This window comes from Siphateles boraxobius, unplaced genomic scaffold (genome assembly GCF_051911475.1).
Source record: "Siphateles boraxobius isolate OS27281-9 unplaced genomic scaffold, OSU_SipBor_1 6, whole genome shotgun sequence".
In the NCBI taxonomy this organism is placed as follows: domain Eukaryota; kingdom Metazoa; phylum Chordata; class Actinopteri; order Cypriniformes; family Leuciscidae; genus Siphateles; species Siphateles boraxobius.
Window position 1 is genome coordinate 19,939,966 of NW_027509186.1, and position 24,148 is coordinate 19,964,113.

At 45.3% G+C, this 24,148-nt stretch overlaps 1 protein-coding gene and 1 pseudogene across 1 annotated transcript; both read right to left on the reverse strand.

The window, feature by feature from the left end:
- Positions 1-8,200: 8,200 nt before the first annotated feature.
- LOC143715712 (olfactory receptor 52K1-like) lies at positions 8,201-16,828 on the reverse strand. The gene is made up of 2 exons (XM_077207461.1): positions 15,902-16,828; positions 8,201-8,242 (listed from the first exon to the last, which is right to left on the reverse strand). Exons 1-2 carry the CDS (start codon positions 16,826-16,828, stop codon positions 8,201-8,203), a joined length of 969 nt encoding a protein of 322 aa, XP_077063576.1.
- A 6,019-nt stretch (positions 16,829-22,847) lies between these two features.
- LOC143715713 (olfactory receptor 1f45-like) overlaps positions 22,848-24,148 on the reverse strand; it is a 75,455-nt pseudogene continuing 74,154 nt past the window's right edge.

The following is a 24,148-nucleotide window of genomic DNA, read 5'->3' on the forward strand; positions in this document are numbered from 1 at the left end:
CAGACAGAGAAAGATACATATTTTACCCAGGCAATGGACAAATGTCTGCTCAGGTCTTTTTATTATTGCAAATGAAAGGTTACAGACATTAACAATGAGAAGAAGAAATATAAATATATATTTATTTAGGTGGGGTATACGGACATCATAAGTCTGCTCAGGTCATTGGTTCAGAATTAATTAATTTGTCTGTTACTTCTTTGTACAGTAGCTAGGTGACACTAGTGAGCAATGCTGAATGAAGCTTCGACAAGCGGCAACCTCCCCGTCTCTCTCTTGAAACCAACACGGAAGTGAATTAAACTGCAATTCATCTCCTGGCCGCTTGAGGCAGACTGCAAAAGTGAGTCAAATCTGATTTTCCATTACACGAAAGTAGGTGTTAAAACTTCATGCTGATTTGTACTCGGCTTTCGCCAAGATAATCACCAACTAAGACGTAGCTTTACAGTAACCTATGCTTCTCCATCCATTTACGCTTCTTTCCATCAGGTGACGTGAATCTCCTTCTGTCTGGTGTTAATAGCTGCAGTGTATTGCGCGTCAGCACACACAACGGCTACAACCACAGTGCGGTCCCCCCATAACAACGCTCTGGATTCAGCTGAGTAGGGAACATATCTAGGTTCTTCAAGTGGGCACCCTCCGTCCTTAGTGTTTCGTCGACTAGCCGACGACACCTCTAGAGGGCAAGGGTTCCATATTGCATACCACCTACCGCAAAACACAATATCTGCCCAACCACCTGTCATTCACGCAATATACACATGAACGTAATGACTGTAAATACTATACAACCTATACAAAAATACCAAAAGACTCAAGTTTTCAAGAAATCTACGAAACCGTAGCATCCACTGGATAAACCTGGACTCTCCATCCTCGCTGTTCTGCCTCAGTGGCCAGCTGAGCATACCGCAGTTTCTTCCTCTCATATGCCTCATCTACCACATCCTCCCATGGCACCGTTAACTCTATCAGTTGAACAATGCGTGCTGATCCAGACCGCAAAACAATATCCGGTCGTAGGTTAGTGGTGGCAATCTCAGGTGGAAAAATAAGCCGTTGATCAAGATCAGCCAGCATATTCTAGTTCCTAGCAGCTTCCAGTTGTCCTGGGCGAGAATTGGTGTTAGTACCTTTTCTTGGTGGTTGCTCGCCTGGGCGGAGGAATATTGTCTTCTGCGTGTAATGTTTTGCTAGAACAGGCGGCAACTTATTGGTCATACTAAGCTTGCCTTCCAATGCTAAAGCCAAACATTGCAATACTTGGTCATGGCGCCGAGTAAACCGACCCTGGCTAAGAGCCACCTTACATCCTGTCAAAATGTGCCTTAATGTGGTAGGTGATGAATACAAAGGACAAGAGGGATCCTCTCCTACCCAGAGGTTTAGGTTCTGAGGTGATGGGAGACCATCATATGTTGACCTAATAAGGAAACTGATCCTACTCTCTTCCATTGACCAAAGGTATCTGTATCTCTCCCATGTTAAAATCCCCAACTTTACAGCAGAAAAAAATATGTTTACAGCCTGGAGCAAAAAGTGGTTTTGGTCTATATAGCTAATTTTGCCCTTCATGACAACTGTGAGGGGGGTGAATTTTTTTACAACTCATCCATTTAAATTACATTAAGCCTTAAAGTTCTGCATAATTAAGGGCGTGGCCACATGAGTGACTGGTGGATTGAGGCTGCTGTAACTGCTAGCCGACGTTTGTCTATCTGTTAACATCACCCTCAGCTAATTCCAGCAGCTGCTGTTCTTGCCAACTCTGCAGTGTTTGTGCTTTTTTCGGGATTATTTCATACAATTTATTACACGCATTATACCTTTGCCCACGCCATTGGACTCCGTCGTTGTCGAGTATGGAGAGAACAACCAGCGCTGTATTTCCAGTTGTTTTCCTCGCATGCACTAATGGATGTCTGACAATTTTGTTGCTTTTTGGAGTATGGCTACACTCGTTATGCGGCTACACTATTGGCTTTACTTCTACATTCAGCTGTCACTTTAGCGCGAGGTCAGTAGCATAGCATTAGCACCTCAGCTCCACCCATGTCCCGCCTCTTTGCCCATTTTCTTTTGTCCGGGAGTGACGAGAGATGACGCGCTGCCAAGATGGGGACGGTTGGCCCCGCCCACTTTAGGCTTCAAAACGCTCTTCAGAAACCTACGGGTGACGTCACGGACACTACGTCCATATTTTTTTACAGTCTATGAACTTCGAGTAATGAACCTTTGGGTGAAGCAATGGGCTGCGAGGTCTCAGTGGTTCAGGAAGCCTCATTTTGCCATCACTACATACATGCAAACATGTCTTTAATTATTAATTCTGTTTACCAAAGAAGTCAAAATTTATGAGATTAAAATGCCAGCATTACCATAAGAACACAACCACGTGCCGAGCAGCACCAAGTGCGCCACTAATGAGTGTCCAACCAGAAACAAACCCTACATACTGTAGTTCCAGGAAGAAAAGTAGCTATTACTAAACATAGGCCTAAATAAACTATAAAAACCAGAAAACTGTTTAGGTCAAATTAAATTTATTAGTGCTAGTTATTAGTCTATTTTCCACATTTGATTCGACGGATCTGTGTAATTAATGGCTAAAAAATAATTTGTTGATCACAAAGCTGCAGCAGATTATGATATTTACAGTTTAAATTATGGCAGTATTAAATTATATGTTTAATTCTAATTTAGATTACTTATTTATTCTTACAGAGAATTGATTTACAGAGACTAATTGATTTAGTTTACCCCTAAACGTTAATTAATGCATTTAACTATCAAACATGTACTAACATGTTTAAGGCTTCTGTTATTCATGCATGAATCAGTATGACTCCTGTTGTAGTTAAGGGTTGCTCTTCATTGGTTCATAATTGACGACAGGCCGTTGAATTACTAGAAAAATAATGCACACCCGAGGTGTAACGGCCACTCCACTTCGTGTCATGACCGCATTACGACCTCGGGTGTGCATTATTTTTCTAATAATTCAATGGCCTGTTGTCAATTATTCCTTACTTAATGTTTAGCTGACAGAGTGTTTATGTCAGAATGTAATAAGTAGGCCTATCAATAATTATTTGTTTGTTATATTATCTGGAATAATTACGAAAACCTGTGCAGCAGGACTATCAATTTATTTTATATATTCAGTTTAATTTACTATATACTTTATTTATTAAAATTAAACTGCATGTGTCCTTTGATTGTGAAGTTAGACATCGAAAATTGCAGATCAAGTGCATGGGGCTGCATGTTTTTTCTTGTTATGATTTGGATCCTATTTTCCGTTATTACAGTTAACTACGCGCAGTGATATGGAACTGTAATGCGGTCAAACCTGCCTGAAACTACTTTAGGCGTGCGTTTCCCTGAAAATAATTGAACACCTTAGAACGTTCTCAACCAATCAGAATCAAGCATTCAACAGCCCTGTAGTATAAGTCACTATATTTTATTACACTATATACGCTATATTTTATTCACAGCTGTAGGGTATGGACCAATCAGACACACACTAATTATTCATTATATACAAAGGTTTATGAAACTCCAAAACTAACAGCCCAAATGAACGAACACAAGGGCAGAAACAGTGTCATGTTACAGGGCATGATAAGGAGATTTTACGACCTCCACAGGAATGTGGCCACGTGCAGAGACAATGGGGAAGACAGAAACCCTCTTTAAAACAGACTTTGCTGCATTAATCATAGACTAACTGATCTATAAATGAACATGCATAAAACTGTGAAAGAAACAGTGTAAATGGTTCACTGTCTCGTGTACTATTATGTATATATTATGGTATGTACCTTGGTATACAACCAACTAACGCCTCCTACCTAATTAATCCTCATTTAATGACTCACACTTTGATTTACATCACCTTCTTCTAGAATGCAGTGTGGATGTGTTATAGCTATCTGAGCATTAATGAAGGTATAACCACGCTTGGGACAAAGACTCGTAAATCAACTAAGGGCCACTTTCCCTCTCAGACATCGCACCTTTCTTATTGGTCGAGTTCAACCCTTAGGGGTGGATCTTTTCCAGGCTTTATTAGAGACAGTCCACATGTGACCTCCCTCTCTTAGTTCTTTCATCCACTGTTTCTGGTGATACTGGGGAACCCCCTCCCCCTCCACGGGGGCCCCAGGGCCCAGCAGGCCTCGATCCAACCAGATATGTGCTCATGTAGGAGAGAGGAGACTCTCTCACAAAGAACCAAGGACAATCTCAGGAGTTTTGGAACAAAGACTCCAACCAACCACGACTCCAATCACCCACTCTTCCGACTTCCTCACTTCTCCTGGGTGCTCGGAGTGGCCTCAACAGGGCCCCAGGCCTTAAACATACCAGCCATGTGTTCCTGGAGAAAGAGAACTCTCAACCAACTTCCACTTGACACTGCTGGAACCATCAACGACTTAAATTTTCAACAAAATCAAGAATTGTTCCCACTACAACTCAAGTATTCAATTCAATGAAATGTGAAAATGAAATTCTGATGGTTCTTCTCATAGTCTCTCTTCCGGTTTCCAATTTCATCCTATCACTAACCTATTTCTGTATTTCTGTATATATGTTTGTTTAGTTTATTTATGTTTATGATTTAGTTAATAAAACTTATGCACTTTATGTATTTGGTTCTGATTTGCTTGCAATACGAAGTCCCTTTACTGTTTTTGATCTTGCTACATGCTCAAAACGCTGTACATGCTAAGAAATAATTATTCTTCTGTGGCCAGGGAAGATACCCTTTTCTTAGAATAAATTAATAATCAAAAGAGTTTGTTGGACGAACTGATTAATTGATTGTAATATTAATTTAGCCATGTCAAGTTAATCCAATTAACTGACCCAAATATTCATAATTAATCGTAACAAGTTTTTATTGATTATTAATATTTCATAAAGCTAAGTTCCTTACACAGCCATCATTTGTAGTAACCTGTTCACAAACTGTTTGCTCAAGCCTCGCGTTTTTTTTCAGAGTTCACTGTGTAGTATGCTCCCTTAATCGTTGCGCTTATTCATTTGTGGATGTTCACTGAATCTGTTAGTCAGCTACGCTGTTTACTTCTGAATATTATATTTAATTCTGGTGCGCTTAACGTTATCGCTACCCCTTAACTGTCACCATCCCGCTAGCGGGATATCTAACTTTACTTCGCTATATTACTATTAAATCCTAATCTAATTTTGACAAACTATACAGGTCCTTCTCAAAAAAATAGCATATTGTGCTAAAGTTCATTATTTTCCATAATGTAATGATAAAAATTAAACTTTCATATATTTTAGATTCATTGCACACCAACTGAAATATTTCAGGTCTTTTATTGTTTTAATACTGATGATTTTGGCATACAGCTCATGAAAACCCAAAATTCCTATCTCAAAAAATTAGCATATCATGAAAAGGGTCTCTAAACGAGCTATTAACCTAATCATCTGAATCAACTAATTAACTCTAAATAGCTGCAAAATATTCCTGATGCTTTTAAAAACTCCCAGCCTGTTTCATTACTCAAAACCACAATCATGGGTAAGACTGCCGACCTGACTGCTGTCCAGAAGGCCATCATTGACACCCTCAAGCAAGAGGGTAAAACACAGAAAGAAATTTCTGAACAAATAGACTGTTCCCAGAGTGCTGTATCAAGGCACCTCAGTGGGAAGTCTGTGGGAAGGAAAAAGTGTGGCAAAAAACGCTGCACAACGAGAAGAGGTGACCGGACCCTGAGGAAGATTGTGGAGAAGGACCGATTCCAGACCTTGGGGGACCTGCGGAAGCAGTGGACTGAGTCTGGAGTAGAAACATCCAGAGCCACCGTGCACAGGCGTGTGCAGGAAATGGGCTACAGTGCCGCATTCCCCAGGTCAAGCCACTTTTGAACCAGAAACAGCGGCAGAAGCGCCTGACCTGGGCTACAGAGAAGCAGCACTGGACTGTTGCTCAGTGGTCCAAAGTACTTTTTTCGGATGAAAGCAAATTTTGCATGTCATTCGGAAATCAAGATGCCAGAGTCTGTAGGAATACTGGGGAGAAGGAAATGCCAAAATGCCCGAAGTCCAGTGTCAAGTACCCACAGTCAGTGATGGTCTGGGGTGCCATGTCAGCTGCTGGTGTTGGTCCACTGTGTTTTATCAAGGGCAGGGTCAATGCAGCTAGCTATCAGGAGATTTTGGAGCACTTCATGCTTCCATCTGCTGAAAAGCTTTATGGAGATGAAGATTTCATTTTTCAGCACGACCTGGCACCTGCTCAAAGTGCCGAAACCACTGGTAAATGGTTTACTGACCATGGTATTACTGTGCTCAATTGACCTGCCAACTCTCCTGACCTGAACCCCATAGAGAATCTTTGGGATATTGTGAAGAGAAAGTTGAGAGACGCAAGACCCAACACTCTGGATGAGCTTAAGGCCGCTATGGAAGCATCCTGGGCCTCCATAACACCTCAGCAGTGCCACAGGCTGATCGCCTCCATGCCGCGCCGCATTGAAGCAGTCATTTCTGCAAAAGGATTCCCGACCAAGTATTGAATGCATAACTGAACATAATTATTTGAAGGTTGACTTTTTTGTATTAAAAACACTTATTTTATTGGTCGGATGAAATATGCTAATTTTTTGAGATAGGAATTTTGGGTTCTCTTACGAGAGTATCTCTCGTACTGCGTAATATCTTACGCTATGGGGAAAACCTCTTTTCCACGAGATATTGAAGCCAAAAATTATCCTTTAATTTTGATTAATGTAAAACGCTGTCCGGCAGCGTGCAGACATAGGCAAGACGGCTCACGCGCCTATTGGCTGCCCTGCGGCAACAGCAGCAAGCCTATCGAGAGAGGCCCTGCGTGACGTGACATCCAATGGGGGTGCTTCGCGCCCATTTCGTCGCGTCCCGCCAGAATAGGCGTGGCCTTGGCCTATAAATACGCTCGACAGGCTGATACAAACTGATTTTCAACTCTTCAGCGAAGCACTACTGCATCGCTGGATCCGGAGTGAGAAGCCGCGCCGTCTGATAGTAAGCCTTCTGCGGGACGAGCCTTCGAGCCTGAAGTCGCTGGCCTTCACCTCGCCGCCTTCAGCCGCCGTACCTGCTACGCTTTCCGGCGTTCATATCCTTTTCACTGCTGAGTGTGTGTTTGCCGCTGCGACTCACACTCTATCTCTGTTTTGTATCTGTTCTAAAAGAGCAAGCGTCTTTTTGAAGACGCTTCGTTCCTGTGGAACTATTGCCATGGTGACTCTGAGGACTTGCCTGGCATTTTCTCTCCGAGACTGCACTCCCGCCCGCTGTAGTGCCGCGCCGCAAAGCGCCGTATTCAGCGGGTCCTCGAGCCTTCTCCAGCCCGTGAAAGCTCGCCGGTTCGCCCGCCAGCTTCACCAGCTTCAATCGAGTCGCTCACTGACGGACAACGGCCGCCGTGCGCCGCCGCTTCCGCCATTAGTGACGACAAGATAGCTGCATCGGTAGAGGAGGCCAGCTATTGCCATGGTGAGTGAGACTCCCGCCCGCTGTAGTGCCGCGCTGCAAAGCGCCGTACTCAGCGGGTCCCCGATCCTTCTCCAGCCGTGAAAGCTCGCCGGTTCGCCCGCCAGCTTCACCAGCTTCAATCGAGTCGCTCACTGACGGACAACGGCCGCCGCGCGCCGCCGCTTCCGCCATTAATGACGACGAGATAGCTGCATCTGTAGAGGAGGCCAGCTGCTATATCCCCGCGTCGGACAGTGAGGATTGAGCGAGCTCTGTGGATCTCCCCCTTCTGCCCGCGAGTCGTCAGGGAAACGGGCCAGCATTAAACCGCGGCTAGCTTTCTTTACGTTATAAGAAAGCTACCCCGCCCCCCGTGGGCATGCGTCATCGGCGAAATGAGGATAGAGTGTATTTTTAGTCCCGCCGAGGCCGGACCAATCTCCATTTCTCAAACATTTCTCAGTTCCTCTTAGTTTGAGCGGCTGAAAATGTCAATATTGCAGCAATGAGCCTGTTGTATAACACGCACGCATGCAAACAAACGCCAACACACACAAAACTGTGATGACGCTCTATTATGTGCTCGAGCTATTTAAAGCTTTTCTCGTTTCCCCCTGTGGTTCAGTGGCGAAACCTACAGCCATCGCACGGGAGACCCGTGTTCGATCCCAGCTCTCGCAGCAGATAAAATTTAGTCTCGCCGCGGCCAGACTTGCACTGATACTTTTCGCTCGTTCAGTTCCAAGAAAATGTGACTGTTCCAGTGTATTTTGCAGTAAACAAGCCGGTACCATGGCCCGCTTGCCTGCACACAAATGCTGTTTCCACGGCGACCCAGAAAAATCATATAAGCAATGTATTGTCTGGTATTCCGGCCACAGCCGATGGTGTTTTGAGTGTAATAAAAATGCCCACAGCCCAGTGTTCATTTCTACACACAAACACAGCCCGCCACAGTGCACGGCTCGCACATATGAAATCGACTCATGTCAATTGTGCATTAAATGTAGTGAATGTGCCCACAACCCAGTGCCCACAAACACTACACACTGCATGTGCCACGTTTTCTGTAAAACGAAACCAACACACATACAGTCAGCTAAGACCCACGGTGTTTAAGTCTCGCCGTGGCCAGACTCCACCGAAACCTCTCGCTCGTTCAGTTCCAAACAATGTGACTGTTCCAGTGTATTTCGCAGTAAACAAGCCGGTACCACAGCCCGCTTGCCTGCACATTAACGCCATTTTTACGGCGACCCAGATAAATCCAATAAAGAGTGTATTTTCTGGTGTCCCGGCCATAGCCGATGGTGTTATGAGTGTTGTAAGAATGCCCACGTCACAGTGCCCATTCCCACACACAGACACAGCCCGCCACAGTTCAGGGCTAGCACAAATAAAATCGACTCATGTCGATTGTGCAAACGTAGTGAATGTGCCCACGACACAGTGCCCACAAACACTACACAGTGCGTGTCCCACGGTTTCTGTAAAAACGAAACCAACACATATTCAGTCAGCGCAAGCCGACGGTGTTTTCAGTGCAGTAAATGTGCCCGCTGTCCCGCACCCACATTCACTCACAGACACGCTGAACCCTACGGGGTTTGTCCCGCTCGCTCTCTCTCCACAATTTGTCATAGAGAAAGCGAGTGCGAACAGGCTGCCCGCCGTGATCGGCGCGCCCCCCGCCTCGCGCACTTTAAACACAGTGTTCATGTCTCAGCACACCGAAGCTCTGCAGCCGCCGCTGTGCCGCGGCCAGAGCCCGGATATCATTCTGCCTCTAGCTATCCACGCGAATGCATGGGCAATGCTTCCCGGGGTATCAGAATGGGTGTTGAACACTATAAAGAGAGGCTATTCGCTACAGTTCGCTCGACGTCCCCGCCGTTGCACGGCGCGTGTCGAAACCACGGTGGACAATGAAGTATCTCATCTACTTCGAACCGAAATAGCGAAACTACTGAGCAAAGGGGCCATAGAACCTTTATCTCAGGCTCAGAACGAAGGGGGTGTATACAGCAGATATTTTCTGGTACCGAAAAAAGACGGGGGTCTCAGACCCATTCTAGATCTGCGACAATTGAACAAAGCGCTTCTGAAACGCAAGTTCAAAATGCTGACAACAAGCAAAATCCTCGCACACGTGCGCCAGGGAGACTGGTTCATGTCAATAGATCTGAAAGACGCCTATTTCCAAATACAGATTGCGTCACGTCACAGGCGATTCTTGAGATTCGCCTTCGAGGGCCAGGCATATCAATACACAGTCCTACCGTTCGGCCTGTCTCCAGCACCCCGTATATTCACGAAGTGCATGGACGCGGCTCTCGCACCCCTGAGACTTCAGGGCATGCGAATTTTGAACTACTTGGACGACTGGTTGATTCTAGCTCGATCACGATCAGAGCTCATAGAACACAAGACCGCATTACTCGAGCATCTCGAGAATTTGGGTCTCACAGTCAATTGGGCGAAGAGTTCGCTGTCTCCCAGCCAGAAAATCTCCTTTCTGGGAACAGTGATGGACTCGCTGTCTATGACAGCACGTCTGTCGCCGGAGCGAGGACTGAACATTCAGCGCGCCGTGAAATCCTTCCGCCGCGGCTCTATAGTCCAGCTCAAACGGTTTCAGAAAATGCTGGGCCTCATGGCCTCAGCATCTTCAGTACTTCAGCTGGGCCTGCTTCGCATGCGCCCACTGCAGTTATGGCTGAAAGCACGAGTTCCGCCCGGGGCTTGGGCCGCTGGTCTGTTTCGCCTCAGGGTCGACAGGAAATGCGTCTCGGCTCTGAAACCTTGAAAAAAGCCGACTGGTACCAGTCAGGCGTGAGTCTGGGGACTCCCTCGAGTGTGATGGTGGTGTCCACGGACGCCTCCACCTCGGGGTGGGGAGCGCTGCTCCCCGGCAGACCGTTCTTTGGCCAGTGGTCAGAACGGGAGAAGCTCCTACACATAAACTGTCTAGAAATGCTGGCAGTAGAAAACGCGCTAAGGCGTTTTTGTCCCCAGATAAAAGGCCGCCACGTCTTAGTCCGGTCGGACAACATGTCAGTGGTGGCGTACATAAATCATAAATCATTATGGCGTACATAATACATAAATTACGGAAGTGCTCTCCTTCCTTCAGGAGCTGCTGGATAAGGGTAGAACCCCGTCCACGCTCAAAGTATACGTGGCGGCCATAGCGGCGTTTGCAAAACCGACGTCTGGCCAGTCACTGGGGAAGAACGACCTCGTCGTGCGATTCCTTCGGGGAGCTCGGAGGCTGAATCCTTCCAGACCTCCCTCAGTCCCTATGTGGGACCTTTCTACGGTTCTGGAAGCCCTGAAAGGTGCCCCATTCGAGCCAATCCATTTGTCAGACATGAAGCACCTGTCTTTCAAAACGGTATTTCTTGTGGCTCTTGCTTCAATGAAGCGCGTGGGGGACTTGCAAGCGCTTTCAGTAAGCGCGTCCTGTATTGAGTTTGGGCCTAATGACTCAAAAGTCATACTCAAACCAAGGCACGGGTACGTGCCAAAATCCCTCAACACACCGTTCAGGGCCCAGGTTATTTCCCTGTGCGCCCTCCCGGTGAACAATGAGGAAGCGGATGCTAATCTCCTTTGCCCCGTCAGGCCGCTGAGGGCTTATGTGTCCCGCTCGTCTGTCTTCAGGCAGACCGAGCAGCTCTTTGTTTTGTTTGGCGGACGCTCCAAGGGACTGGCCGCATCAAAACAGAGCCTATCCAGATGGATAGTCGATGCCATAGCGCTGGCTTACACTTCTAAGGGCCTGCAGTGTCCTTTGGGTGTCAGAGCGCACTCCACGAGAGGCGTGGCCTCTTCATGGGCGTGGTCTAGTGGGATTTCCTTGCATGATATCTGTATGGCGGCGGGCTGGGCCTCGCCGTCTACATTTATAAGGTTCTATAACCTAGAAGTTCCCGCCTTACAGGCCAAGCTGCTGTCAGTCTAGAATTCAGTACTATCTGTCCCGCTGCGCCGGCGCAGAATGCTGAGTTTTGATTGAGTATCGCTCACTGATCGATGGAACAGCTCCATGGGTGTTGAATAGCCCGTATTTTTGCCCAGTTCAGGCTGAACGCGTTCACCCTGTCTGCGGGATATACTGTTGACATAACTAGCTCCTATGGGATGCTATTTCGTGGGGAATGATGCTGGTAGCCTCTCTTCTCCGACCCTCTGTGAGTCTACGGTGATTATGCACTATATGAGCCCCGGGCTACTGCCCTTGGGACTTTGGTGTCGGATCCCAGTACGCACGGCGTCTTACATTGTGTTCCCCATAGCGTAAGATATTACGCAGTACGAGAGATACTCTCGTAAGAGAACGTACTCGGTTACTAACGTAACCTCGGTTCTCTCTAGAGAGGGAACGAGTACTGCGTATCTTGCCGTGCATACAACAGCGCTGGTTCGCTTCAGCGTTGAAAACCAGTTTGTATCAGCCTGTCGAGTGTATTTATAGGCCAAGGCCACGCCTATTCTGGCGGGACGCGACGAAATGGGCGCGAAGCACCCCCATTGGATGTCACGTCACGCAGGGCCTCTCTCGATAGGCTTGCTGCTGTTGCCGCAGGGCAGCCAATAGGCGCGCGAGCCGTCTTGCCTATGTCTGCACGCTGCCGCACAGCGTTTTACATTAATCAAAATTAAAGGATAATTTTTGGCTTCAATATCTCGTGGAAAAGAGGTTTTCCCCATAGCGTAAGATATTACGCAGTACTCGTTCCCTCTCTAGAGAGAACCGAGGTTACGTTAGTAACCAAGTACGTTTTCATGAGCTGTATGCCAAAATCATCAGTATTAAAACAATAAAAGACCTGAAATATTTCAGTTGGTGTGCAATGAATCTAAAATATATGAAAGTTTAATTTTTATCATTACATTATAGAAAATAATGAACTTTATCACAATATGCTAATTTTTAGAGAAGGACCTGTATATCGTTGGAAAGGTCTAAGACTCCTAAATAGATATTTTAGCGCTGTTTTTTTTCTTACAAATTATGTATGAACAGTAATATATGAATTTATGACAAGAGTGCGCCTCAAAAAATCGACGTCATTACAAGAGTTTCTGACCTTTGTCACAAAAAGTCGACGCACACACTTTTAATAATTGAAACTTTGTTTTTTAATGCTAAAAGTTCATAATAAAACATAATCTAGTATTTGTCAATAAAAAAAGATAAAATTTTATTTTAAAAAGTAAAGAAGTCCTCTAAAAAGTATAATATATTATATATATATATATATATATATATATATATATATATATATATATATATATATATATATATCACATATTTTAGTAGTTATCATTAATTAGGTATCATTTGAAAGCTTACGAACTCAGAATTCATCCTGTGAAAACTGTTTTGAAATTGGATGTTGCGTTACCATAGAAACGGTATTTTTTATTAGGCCCCTCCCCTTTTGGGCATCATCTTTCATAATTTATTATCTGTTATCTGAGTTTCTGACCTTTGTCACAAAAAGTCGACGCACTTACTTTTAATAATTGAAACTTTCTTTTTTAATGCTAAAAGTTCATAATAAAACATAATCTAGTATTTGTCAATAAAAAAAGATAAAATTTTATTTTAAAAAGTAAAGAAGTCCTCTAAAAAGTATAATATATTATATATATATATATATATATATATATATCACATATTTTAGTAGTTATCATTAATTAGGTATCATTTGAAAGCTTACGAACTCAGAATTCATCCTGTGAAAACCGTTTTGAAATTGGATGTTGCGTTACCATAGAAACGGTATTTTTTATTAGGCCCCTCCCCTTTTGGGCATCATCTTTCATAATTTATTATCAAAATCTTTTCTAATCTTGACAAAACACATATTGTCCGAAAGTTCTGAGTCTCAAGGTTCCATATTTAGTGACAGAAGTGATATTTGGATAGAAATGTATTAATTTGTTATGGCAGAATGCAAACAATTAAATTCAATGGAATTCAATGGCACCCGGTGGCTATTTTTGGTATAACGCCTAAACAAAATCTCATGGGAACTTCAATTTTTGTGATATCAACTTTAAATTTGGAACACAACTTGGTTAGATATATAGCTTTCATTTTATAGTAATTTTATATGAAAAAATATTTTGTAATATATATATATATATATATATATATATATATTAATAAAGTATTTGATTTACTGTAAATTATAACTTCCATAACTTTTTCATATTTAAATTTTTTGAAGTGCTTTCACTTCAGTAATAATCTGCTGATTGTTTTCTTTAAAACAAGACTCAACTTAGGTCTATATTCCAAAGCATTCTTTAATTACAACCATTTAAGTTTGTATAGTGCATTTTAATGTCAATTATCAAAAAAGGGGGGTACAGAGTAGTATCTTATGCTATTCACCAACTAAACATATCCTATTCAATGCTTTCACAGTCTCTTTCACGGCCATTGTAGTAGCCTATTCACAAACTGTTTGCTCAAGCGTAGCGTTTTCTCAGAGTTTACTGTGTAGCCTGCCTCCTGAATCGTAGTTTGAACCTGTAGTTAAAATTTCCATATTTATTGTATGTCATTATGTCAGTATCAGTATTTGCTTTCTACCATGCACAAATAAAAATGTCACTGAACTTTTGCTGTTCAATTGTAACAATGAGTGTTGTAGCAAATTCAAAGTCTTCAAATCGGGTCTCAAAGAAATCTTTCAAAGAGTCGATGTTCCAGAAGAAGTAACTTTATTGACAAGCAACAAAGTGAGATGCAGCTGTTCATCTGATTTGTAATGGTCGAACTTCAGGTCTTATACCTTTTCTTATCACTAGGTAGCCAATCAGCTATCTAGCTCAGGTCACATGATTCCCTGCACCTGCAGTGCTCTAGTGCCATCCATCAATTTTAATTAACATTTTTAGTAGCATCTTATCAGCTACCTATACACATCTTCTCTGTGATCTTGTTAGATACTTTTCCATCCTTACAGACCCTTTTGACCTAATTTAACCTGATTTAATCTGGTGTCTGTCTGAGATGCAGCAATACAGTCTTTTACATGAGGCAAAGGAAAATCTCCAACATGAGCACTCAAACAACCAAACCAACAAAACACACACAAAAACTGATTTTGCACGGGCACTTTGCAACAGTTTAATAAATACAAGGAGCTTAGCGAGAAACACCAGCATGAAAAGTTAACAAAACACAAAGAAAATAAGATAACTGAGGGTACAAATCCAAAGGATGATGAGTAACAGGTAAGACACTAATGAACCACGAAAACAGGAACTAAACACACAGGAACTGAATGCAGGCAATGTCAAAATAAGAGTTCATGAACAAAGACACAGGGGAACTGTTTCACTCGTCTACAAATGTTAGCACTTTCTGAATTGTTTGAATCAGAATTAATATGAAGCAATAATAGTAAATAAGTTATCTTATGTTTAAGAAAATCATCTTGTCATCCTAGTGTTTTCATTAAACCCACTGAACCTATTAGAGTACATTTGATGCGTCTCTGTTAAATGGATATATGCATGTCACATAACAGAATAATGTATACCGAATCAGTAGGCCCACAATATGTGTATGCATATCACAAGGCAGAAGAAGAAATTCTACTGTATATTAATATTTTTAATATTGGCTGTTGTATTTAATTTCAATTACCATATATTCACCCTCATCTATGAGTAAAATTACTTTCTCTTTTACTAAAGTGTACTGTATAATACCAGATAATGGCTTGAGCCATGTGGACTATTAAAATTTAAGATAACATTTCTGTCATTTCAAGTAATATTTTTAAAAATGTAAATTTGGAATATATATATATATATATATATATATATATATATATATATATATATATATATATATATATATATATATATATATTAACCAAACCACAAAATTAAATATATATATTTAAATTCACACACACACACACACACACACACACACACACACACACACACACACACACACACACACACACACACACACACACATATATATATATATATATATATGTATATATTTTAACCAAACCACACAATTAAATGCTAAATGGTTTAAACAGTAAAAAAAAAAAAAAACAGTACAGTCTATTAAATGCACATTTGCTGAACCTTTTATGCAAAAAATTAAATAGTTTGATGTGTTTTGATGCTCATTTAGAGTGCAATAAAATATACTTATTGAATAAATTAGTTTATACATCAGGGAAATAAAAATTACATTCAGCATATTTTATTAAATAAAATATTTTCACAAATTGATTCGGATTGAAAGGGCACCGCCAAAATAACAGTATTACTGTAATAAAGCAAATTCAATCTTTTTTTCTCAAATTTTTCATAGGTTGTATTCATATGCTCACTTTCATATCTGTAATTTTTTCTTTAATGCATCTTTGATATCCTTGGTTCTGAAGCAGTATATCATGGGATTGACAACAGGTGGGAGCAGACTGTACCACATTACTAACATAACCCGGATGCCAGGTGAGATTCTCACATTTATCACATCATGCACATAAACAACACATCTGGGCACATAGTACAGACAAATGATAAGAAGCTGAGGAGTGCAAGTTGAGAATGTTTTATATCGGGCCCGGGAGTCTGAGATTTTGAAAACAGATGTGATGATGGCAATAAAAGAAAATATAATGAATATTAAGGGGGCCAAAAGAACAAACATAGCACATGAAAACGAAATAAACTTTTTCTGCCTTACATCTCCACAAGACAGATTAATAATTGAATTTTGGTCACAGTAATTTTGGGTTATTACATTAGAAGAGCAGTAGGGTTCATCGAAGGCATTAAAAACAATAACTGACATCCACGATATACAGATTGCCCAAATCACGGCACATGCCATAAAAATAGTTTTGTTTGTAATAAGGACACCGTATCTCAGTGGGTTACACACTGCAACAAACCGATCAATGGCCATTAATAACATTAGGAAAGAGTTAATACTCCCTAAGTAGTGAACAAAAAACATCTGCACTAAGCAACTATAAAATGATATCTCACTGCTATTAAAGAAGTATTTTGCAATGGCTTTAGGCAGTGTGACAGTTCCAAAAGCAAGATCACATACAGCAAGATTACAGAAGATTAAATAGGTGGGTTTCTGAAGGCTTCTCTCATAAGAAATAAAAGAAATAATAAAAATATTTCCTCCTGCCAGTGTCAAGTAGACAAAGAACAAAAGGGTTCCCACAGCTCCATAATACTGTGGATGGAGTCCTGGAAATCCCAGCAGGTTGAATTCAGTAAAGACAGTGACATTGGTGTAGATCATGACTCTATATGGCTTCACAATTACCTCATACAGCAATAATGTAAAAAAGCATTGACTTTTACAAAAGCATTTGACTGTCAAGGCAAAATAAAGCAACATACAAACATGTTTAACAATTACTGACTTTATAAAGTACAGATTATATTGATAAGCTATAGTTCACACACAGTACATACCTCTGTGGAAACTATTTAGATTTGAATAGCATAATTATTGAATTTGCATTATTTAATTATTATAATTTGATTGACTTTGACAACCAAACTGGATAAGTTTCACTGAATCACCAATTGTATTAATGCACAGACAAAAAAATAATAATTATAGTCATGTGCATTTGCCATAGGTATGACATAAATAAAAATATCTGTCTCTCTGTGCATCCATCTGACTACGACACAGACACTGTTTATCATCACTCTCCCAAACCAAAGACCCCTCCCCACAGGATGACGTGTTGTTTGGAGTTTCTCCCGACTCATTGCGCATGGTTTTCTTTTTTTCATGGAAACAGTTTGATTTCTTTGACAACACTAACATGCTTGAGTCTTGCTGTAGTTTGAAACAAACCCTCATAATCCCTTAAATGGCATGCTTTATTGAGTGACCACAATTGTTGACAAGAGCTAAAAAGTAGCATATATCTGAAATACAAATTTCTTGGAAAACTTTTGAGTTGAGACTAGGCCAAAACAGTTTAAAATTGAATTACAAATTTAACAACTCAATTTAAATTATTAGTTTTAATGAGTGCATTAGTAATTTATTGACATGATTCTATGCTTCTCCATTCTCAAAAAAGTATGTAATTCCAACTGTCACAATACTAATTTTCAGTCAGACTATTCAGGTCCATTGAAAAAAAATCACCTGAATGTTCCATGAAATCCTCCAATCCCCATTACCAAATGAGCCAAACATCACCAGGAAATAAAGAAAAAATTACAATGTTCTACAATGTACATGCACTATATTACTCTTTCACTTGTATATTCAGCATGCATTATCTAATATATTTTAACTAATTGAATATTGTTTGTTCCACAGCTTGCCATATTTTTATCATGTTCATACCTTTTTACTGAGTACATTTATTTGTCACAGTGAACAGAATTTTGCTAAGTAATTTTAATAAATGCATTTTAAAAATATGGTTATTTAAATAAAGTCAAATAGATGCAAATAGTTAATAATAAACTATGCCATGCATTTTTACCTCTTTCTTCCCTGTTTCAGCTATGTATTACTCACAAATATGCGTCAGATTTTTATTAGTTAATTTAATTTTGTTGTGTAATTCAAATGGGTGTGTTTAAACATTTATTAATTTTAGTTAATGTTCATTAATACAATAAAATGTTGTATTTGTTAACATTAGTTAATGCACTGTGAACTAACATGAACAATTAATAGCTGGATTTTTATTAACGAACATTAACAATGATTAATAAATAATATATAATGTATTGCTCATTGTTAGTTCATGTTAGTTAACAAGACCTACTGGAATCTGTTTTATGCTTAGCAATTTGAGGATATTTGTAACGATCACCAGCTGGAGTGCCCCTGAGAGTCACCAGAGGGCACTCCACACCAGACTGATCACTTCACAAAACTACAATTCCCATAATGCTTCATTCCTGGGACTGATTGCACACACACCTGCACCTCATTCAGACTCTCCATATAAGCCACACTCAAACAGAAGTTCAGTGCGAAGTATTGCATTGCCCCGGCCTGTAATCACTGAGCGTTTTTCCCTATCTTGCTGATCTATTTGCTGACCTCGGATTGTTATCTCACTACTGCCTGTTTGCTGCCTGTCTTGACTCGGATTGCCCTGGATTATTGTTTACTGCTGCCTGCCCTGATCTTCTGCCTGTTACCTGACTACTCTCTGTGCCTGCTCTCTGTATTCCCTGTTTTGCTGTTCCCTGACCCCTGCCTGTTTGACGTTTCTTCAATAAAGCTGCAAATGGATTCTACTCAGTCTCCAGACTCGTTACAGAATACTTCGCCACTTCAGATCCAGCAGCCGAGAAGAAACCAAGACCCACCATGGACCCACTAATCAGTCTCTTCCGCCTCAGCCAAGGTAACCGATCTATAGAGGAATATGTTGAAGAATTTAGTGAGCTCTGCCTTGGGGTAGACTTGGACGATGCAGTCTTAAAGGATAGTTTCCGACATGGGCTTGAGGACATGTTAAATTATCTCATGCCTGACAACACCCCTCATTGGACTTTGTCAATATATTGAATTCGCCCTGAGGATAAGCGGCTCATCCTTTTCTGTGGGCCCTGTGGATGAGGGTTCCCATGAACTTCTAACACCCGTTGAACCAGAGTTCTGCTACACCTCAACTGACTCCCCGGACTCTCGTTACGTCTTAGCAGAATTCCCCGAGCCCTCTACTGCTGAGGGGGCGGATCCAGAGACTGTTCAAGCCACGTCTGCCGAGCCAGAGCTTCACGTCAGCCACGTCCAGCCAGAGCTTCACGTCAGCCACGTCCAGCCAGAGCTTCACGTCAGCCACGTCCAGCCAGAGCTTCACGTCAGCCACGTCCAGCACAGAGCTTCACGTCAGCCACGTCCAGCACAGAGCTTCACGTCAGCCACGTCCAGCACAGAGCTTCACGTCAGCCACGTCCAGCACAGAGCTTCACGTCAGCCACGTCCAGCACAGAGCTTCACGTCAGCCACGTCCAGCACAGAGCTTCACGTCAGCCACGTCCAGCACAGAGCTTCACGTCAGCCACGTCCAGCACAGAGCTTCACGTCAGCCACGTCCAGCACAGAGCTTCACGTCAGCCACGTCCAGCACAGAGCTTCACGTCAGCCACGTCCAGCACAGAGCTTCACGTCAGCCACGTCCAGCACAGAGCTTCACGTCAGCCACGTCCAGCACAGAGCTTCACGTCAGCCACGTCCAGCACAGAGCTTCACGTCAGCCACGTCCAGCACAGAGCTTCACGTCAGCCACGTCCAGCACAGAGCTTCACGTCAGCCACGTCCAGCACAGAGCTTCACGTCAGCCACGTCCAGCACAGAGCTTCACGTCAGCCACGTCCAGCACAGAGCTTCACGTCAGCCACGTCCAGCACAGAGCTTCACGTCAGCCACGTCCAGCACAGAGCTTCACGTCAGCCACGTCCAGCACAGAGCTTCACGTCAGCCACGTCCAGCACAGAGCTTCACGTCAGCCACGTCCAGCACAGAGCTTCACGTCAGCCACGTCCAGCCAGAGCTTCACGTCAGCCACGTCCAGCCAGAGCTTCACGTCAGCCACGTCCAGCCAGAGCTTCACGTCAGCCACGTCCAGCCAGAGCTTCACGTCAGCCACGTCCAGCCAGAGCTTCACGTCAGCCACGTCCAGCCAGAGCTTCACGTCAGCCACGTCCAGCCAGAGCTTCACGTCAGCCACGTCCAGCCAGAGCTTCACGTCAGCCACGTCCAGCACAGAGCCCTCGCCGCTGACGCCGTCCAGCACAGAGCCCTCGCCGCTGACGCCGTCCAGCACAGAGCCCTCGCCGCTGACGCCGTCCAGCACAGAGCCCTCGCCGCTGACGCCGTCCAGCACAGAGCCCTCGCCGCTGACGCCGTCCAGCACAGAGCCCTCGCCGCTGACGCCGTCCAGCACAGAGCCCTCGCCGCTGACGCCGTCCAGCACAGAGCCCTCGCCGCTGACGCCGTCCAGCACAGAGCCCTCGCCGCTGACGCCGTCCAGCACAGAGCCCTCGCCGCTGACGCCGTCCAGCACAGAGCCCTCGCCGCTGACGCCGTCCAGCACAGAGCCCTCGCCGCTGACGCCGTCCAGCACAGAGCCCTCGCCGCTGACGCCGTCCAGCACAGAGCCCTCGCCGCTGACGCCGTCCAGCACAGAGCCCTCGCCGCTGACGCCGTCCAGCACAGAGCCCTCGCCGCTGACGCCGTCCAGCACAGAGCCCTCGCCGCTGACGCCGTCCAGCACAGAGCCCTCGCCGCTGACGCCGTCCAGCACAGAGCCCTCGCCGCTGACGCCGTCCAGCACTGAGCCTTCGCCGCTGGTCCCGTCCAGCACTGAGCCTTCGCCGCTGGTCCCGTCCAGCACTGAGCCTTCGCCGCTGGTCCCGTCCAGCACTGAGCCTTCGCCGCTGGTCCCGTCCAGCACTGAGCCTTCGCCGCTGGTCCCGTCCAGCACTGAGCCTTCGCCGCTGGTCCCGTCCAGCACTGAGCCTTCGCCGCTGGTCCCGTCCAGCACTGAGCCTTCGCCGCTGGTCCCGTCCAGCACTGAGCCTTCGCCGCTGGTCCCGTCCAGCACTGAGCCTTCGCCGCTGGTCCCGTCCAGCACTGAGCCTTCGCCGCTGGTCCCGTCCAGCACTGAGCCTTCGCCGCTGGTCCCGTCCAGCACTGAGCCTTCGCCGCTGGTCCCGTCCAGCACTGAGCCTTCGCCGCTGGTCCCGTCCAGCACTGAGCCTTCGCCGCTGGTCCCGTCCAGCACTGAGCCTTCGCCGCTGGTCCCGTCCAGCACTGAGCCTTCGCCGCTGGTCCCGTCCAGCACTGAGCCTTCGCCGCTGGTCCCGTCCAGCACTGAGCCTTCGCCGCTGGTCCCGTCCAGCACTGAGCCTTCGCCGCTGGTCCCGTCCAGCACTGAGCCTTCGCCGCTGGTCCCGTCCAGCACTGAGCCTTCGCCGCTGGTCCCGTCCAGCACTGAGCCTTCGCCGCTGGTCCCGTCCAGCACTGAGCCTTCGCCGCTGGTCCCGTCCAGCACTGAGCCTTCGCCGCTGGTCCCGTCCAGCACTGAGCCTTCGCCGCTGGTCCCGTCCAGCACTGAGCCTTCGCCGCTGGTCCCGTCCAGCACTGAGCCTTCGCCGCTGGTCCCGTCCAGCACTGAGCCTTCGCCGCTGGTCCCGTCCAGCACTGAGCCTTCGCCGCTGGTCCCGTCCAGCACTGAGCCTTCGCCGCTGGTCCCGTCCAGCACTGAGCCTTCGCCGCTGGTCCCGTCCAGCACTGAGCCTTCGCCGCTGGTCCCGTCCAGCACTGAGCCTTCGCCGCTGGTCCCGTCCAGCACTGAGCCTTCGCCGCTGGTCCCGTCCAGCACTGAGCCTTCGCCGCTGGTCCCGTCCAGCACTGAGCCTTCGCCGCTGGTCCCGTCCAGCACTGAGCCTTCGCCGCTGGCCCCGTCCAGCACTGAGCCTTCGCCGCTGGCCCCGTCCAGCACTGAGCCTTCGCCGCTGGCCCCGTCCAGCACTGAGCCTTCGACGCTGGCCCCGTCCAGCACTGAGCCTTCGACGCTGGCCCCGTCCAGCACTGAGCCTTCGACGCTTCAAGTCACTTCTGCCGAGCCGGTGTCTACGGACAAGAGGGCCGCCTCCGAGCCGGTGTCTACGGACAAGAGGGCCGCCTCCGAGCCGGTGTCTACGGACAAGATGGGCGCCTCCGAGCCGGTGTCTACGGACAAGATGGCCGCCTCCGAGCCGGTGTCTACGGACAAGATTGCCTTCGTCACAGAGTCTGTTCCTGTTCCTGAGCCGGTGTCTGTTCCTGTACCGGAGCCAGTGTCTGTTCCTGTGCCAGGGTCTGTTGCAGAGCAACTGATGACTGATCCTGGGTGGATTCCTGCTCCTGTTCCATGGCCGCCCGAAGGGAGGTCTCCGCCATGGCCACCCGAAGGGACGTTTCCGCCCTGGCCACCTGAAGGATTGTCTCCGCCATGGCCGCCCGATGGGTCATCACCACCGTGGCCCCCCGAGGGTTCTTCACCGCCGTGGCCCCCCGAGGGTTCTTCACCGCCATGGCCCCCCGAGGGTTCTTCACCACCGTGGCCGCCCGAGGGTTCTTCTCCGCAGTGGTCGCCTGCACAGCCCGCTCCGCCCTGGCCATCCGTTCTACCGCAGTCTGCAGGTCCTTTTCCGCTCCACGGACCTGGCCCTCCATCCCGCCCCCGGATCTGCCTCCGCTCCACCTCCCTCCTGGACTGTTTTTGGAGCGTCTGGAAGCCGCTCTTTGGGGGGGGGGGGGCGGGCTGGCTATGTAACGATCACCAGATGGGGTGCCCCTGAGAGTCACCAGAGGGCACTCCACACCAGACTGATCACTTCACAAAACTACAATTCCCATAATGCTTCATTCCTGGGACTGATTGCACACACACCTGCACCTCATTCAGACTCTCCATATAAGCCACACTCAAACAGAAGTTCAGTGCGAAGTATTGCATTGCCCCGGCCTGTAATCACTGATCGTTTTTCCCTATCTTGCTGATCTATTTGCTGACCTCGGATTGTTATCTCACTACTGCCTGTTTGCTGCCTGTCTTGACTCGGATTGCCCTGGATTATTGTTTACTGCTGCCTGCCCTGATCTTCTGCCTGTTACCTGACTACTCTCTGTGCCTGCTCTCTGTTTTGCTGTTCCCTGACCCCTGCCTGTTTGACGTTTCTTCAATAAAGCTGCAAATGGATTCTACTCAGTCTCCAGACTCGTTACAATATTATTTAGAGTTTGACAACAGTTTGTACAGCTCAAGCGATAAAGCACATTAGAGCAACTGTAAAGGAATACCAATTTGTTTATTTTGAAATAGACCTTTTTTACCTCTTCTGTTCTCAAACAATAAATACGGGGGTTGATCTGTGGGAGTAGGTTATACATCATAACAATGACTAATCGCAAATCCGTACTGAACTTTATACCAATGTTGCCAAACAAATAAATAAAACACCTGGGTAGAAAATAGAGTGCAATTATGATGAGCTGAGGACTGCACGTGGATAAAGTCTTCATCCTTCCGCGAGGACTTGAAATTTGCATAACTGCCTCAAAGATGGAGCTGTATGAGAAAACAATAATAGCAAAGGACCCCACCAGTACTACAAGGGCATAAATGAGAGCTGGAACACTATACAGTGCTCTGTGCATGCCCGTGTTTTTGTAATGGAAACATGATCACAGCAACAGTGTATAATGGTGTTTTCTGCACAATAAGGAAGAGGGTATGCTCAAATGACTATCATTGAGGGCCCTACTAAACTCAAAACCCAAAAGCCAAGGATCAAAATGAGTACATTTCTGTTTGTCATGAAACTATGATATTGAAGTGGGTAACATATTGCTTCATATATGTAGCAATATGTTACCCACTCTGCCCTACTAAGGCAAAAGACCTCACCAGAGTGTGAAACTGAGAAAAATTACTTTAAAGTTATCTTAATGTCCTGACAATTGAGTTCTAGGTATAATATTGTAATTTTCACATTTTGTAGTGTATACCTGTATTAACCTATCTACAAAAAAAAATTGAGCTCAAATTTGACCTTTGACCCTTTTTCGGAAGTAACT

Coding starts and splice junctions, on each gene's coding strand:
- LOC143715712 (XM_077207461.1), bottom strand. CDS start 16,828: ATGATCTACACCAATGTCACTGTCTTTACTGAATTCAACCTGCTGGGA. Junction 8,243..15,901: donor CATTAAAGAAAAAATTACAG/ATATGAAAGTGA, acceptor TTGGAACTGAAC/GAGCGAAAAGTATCAGTGCA.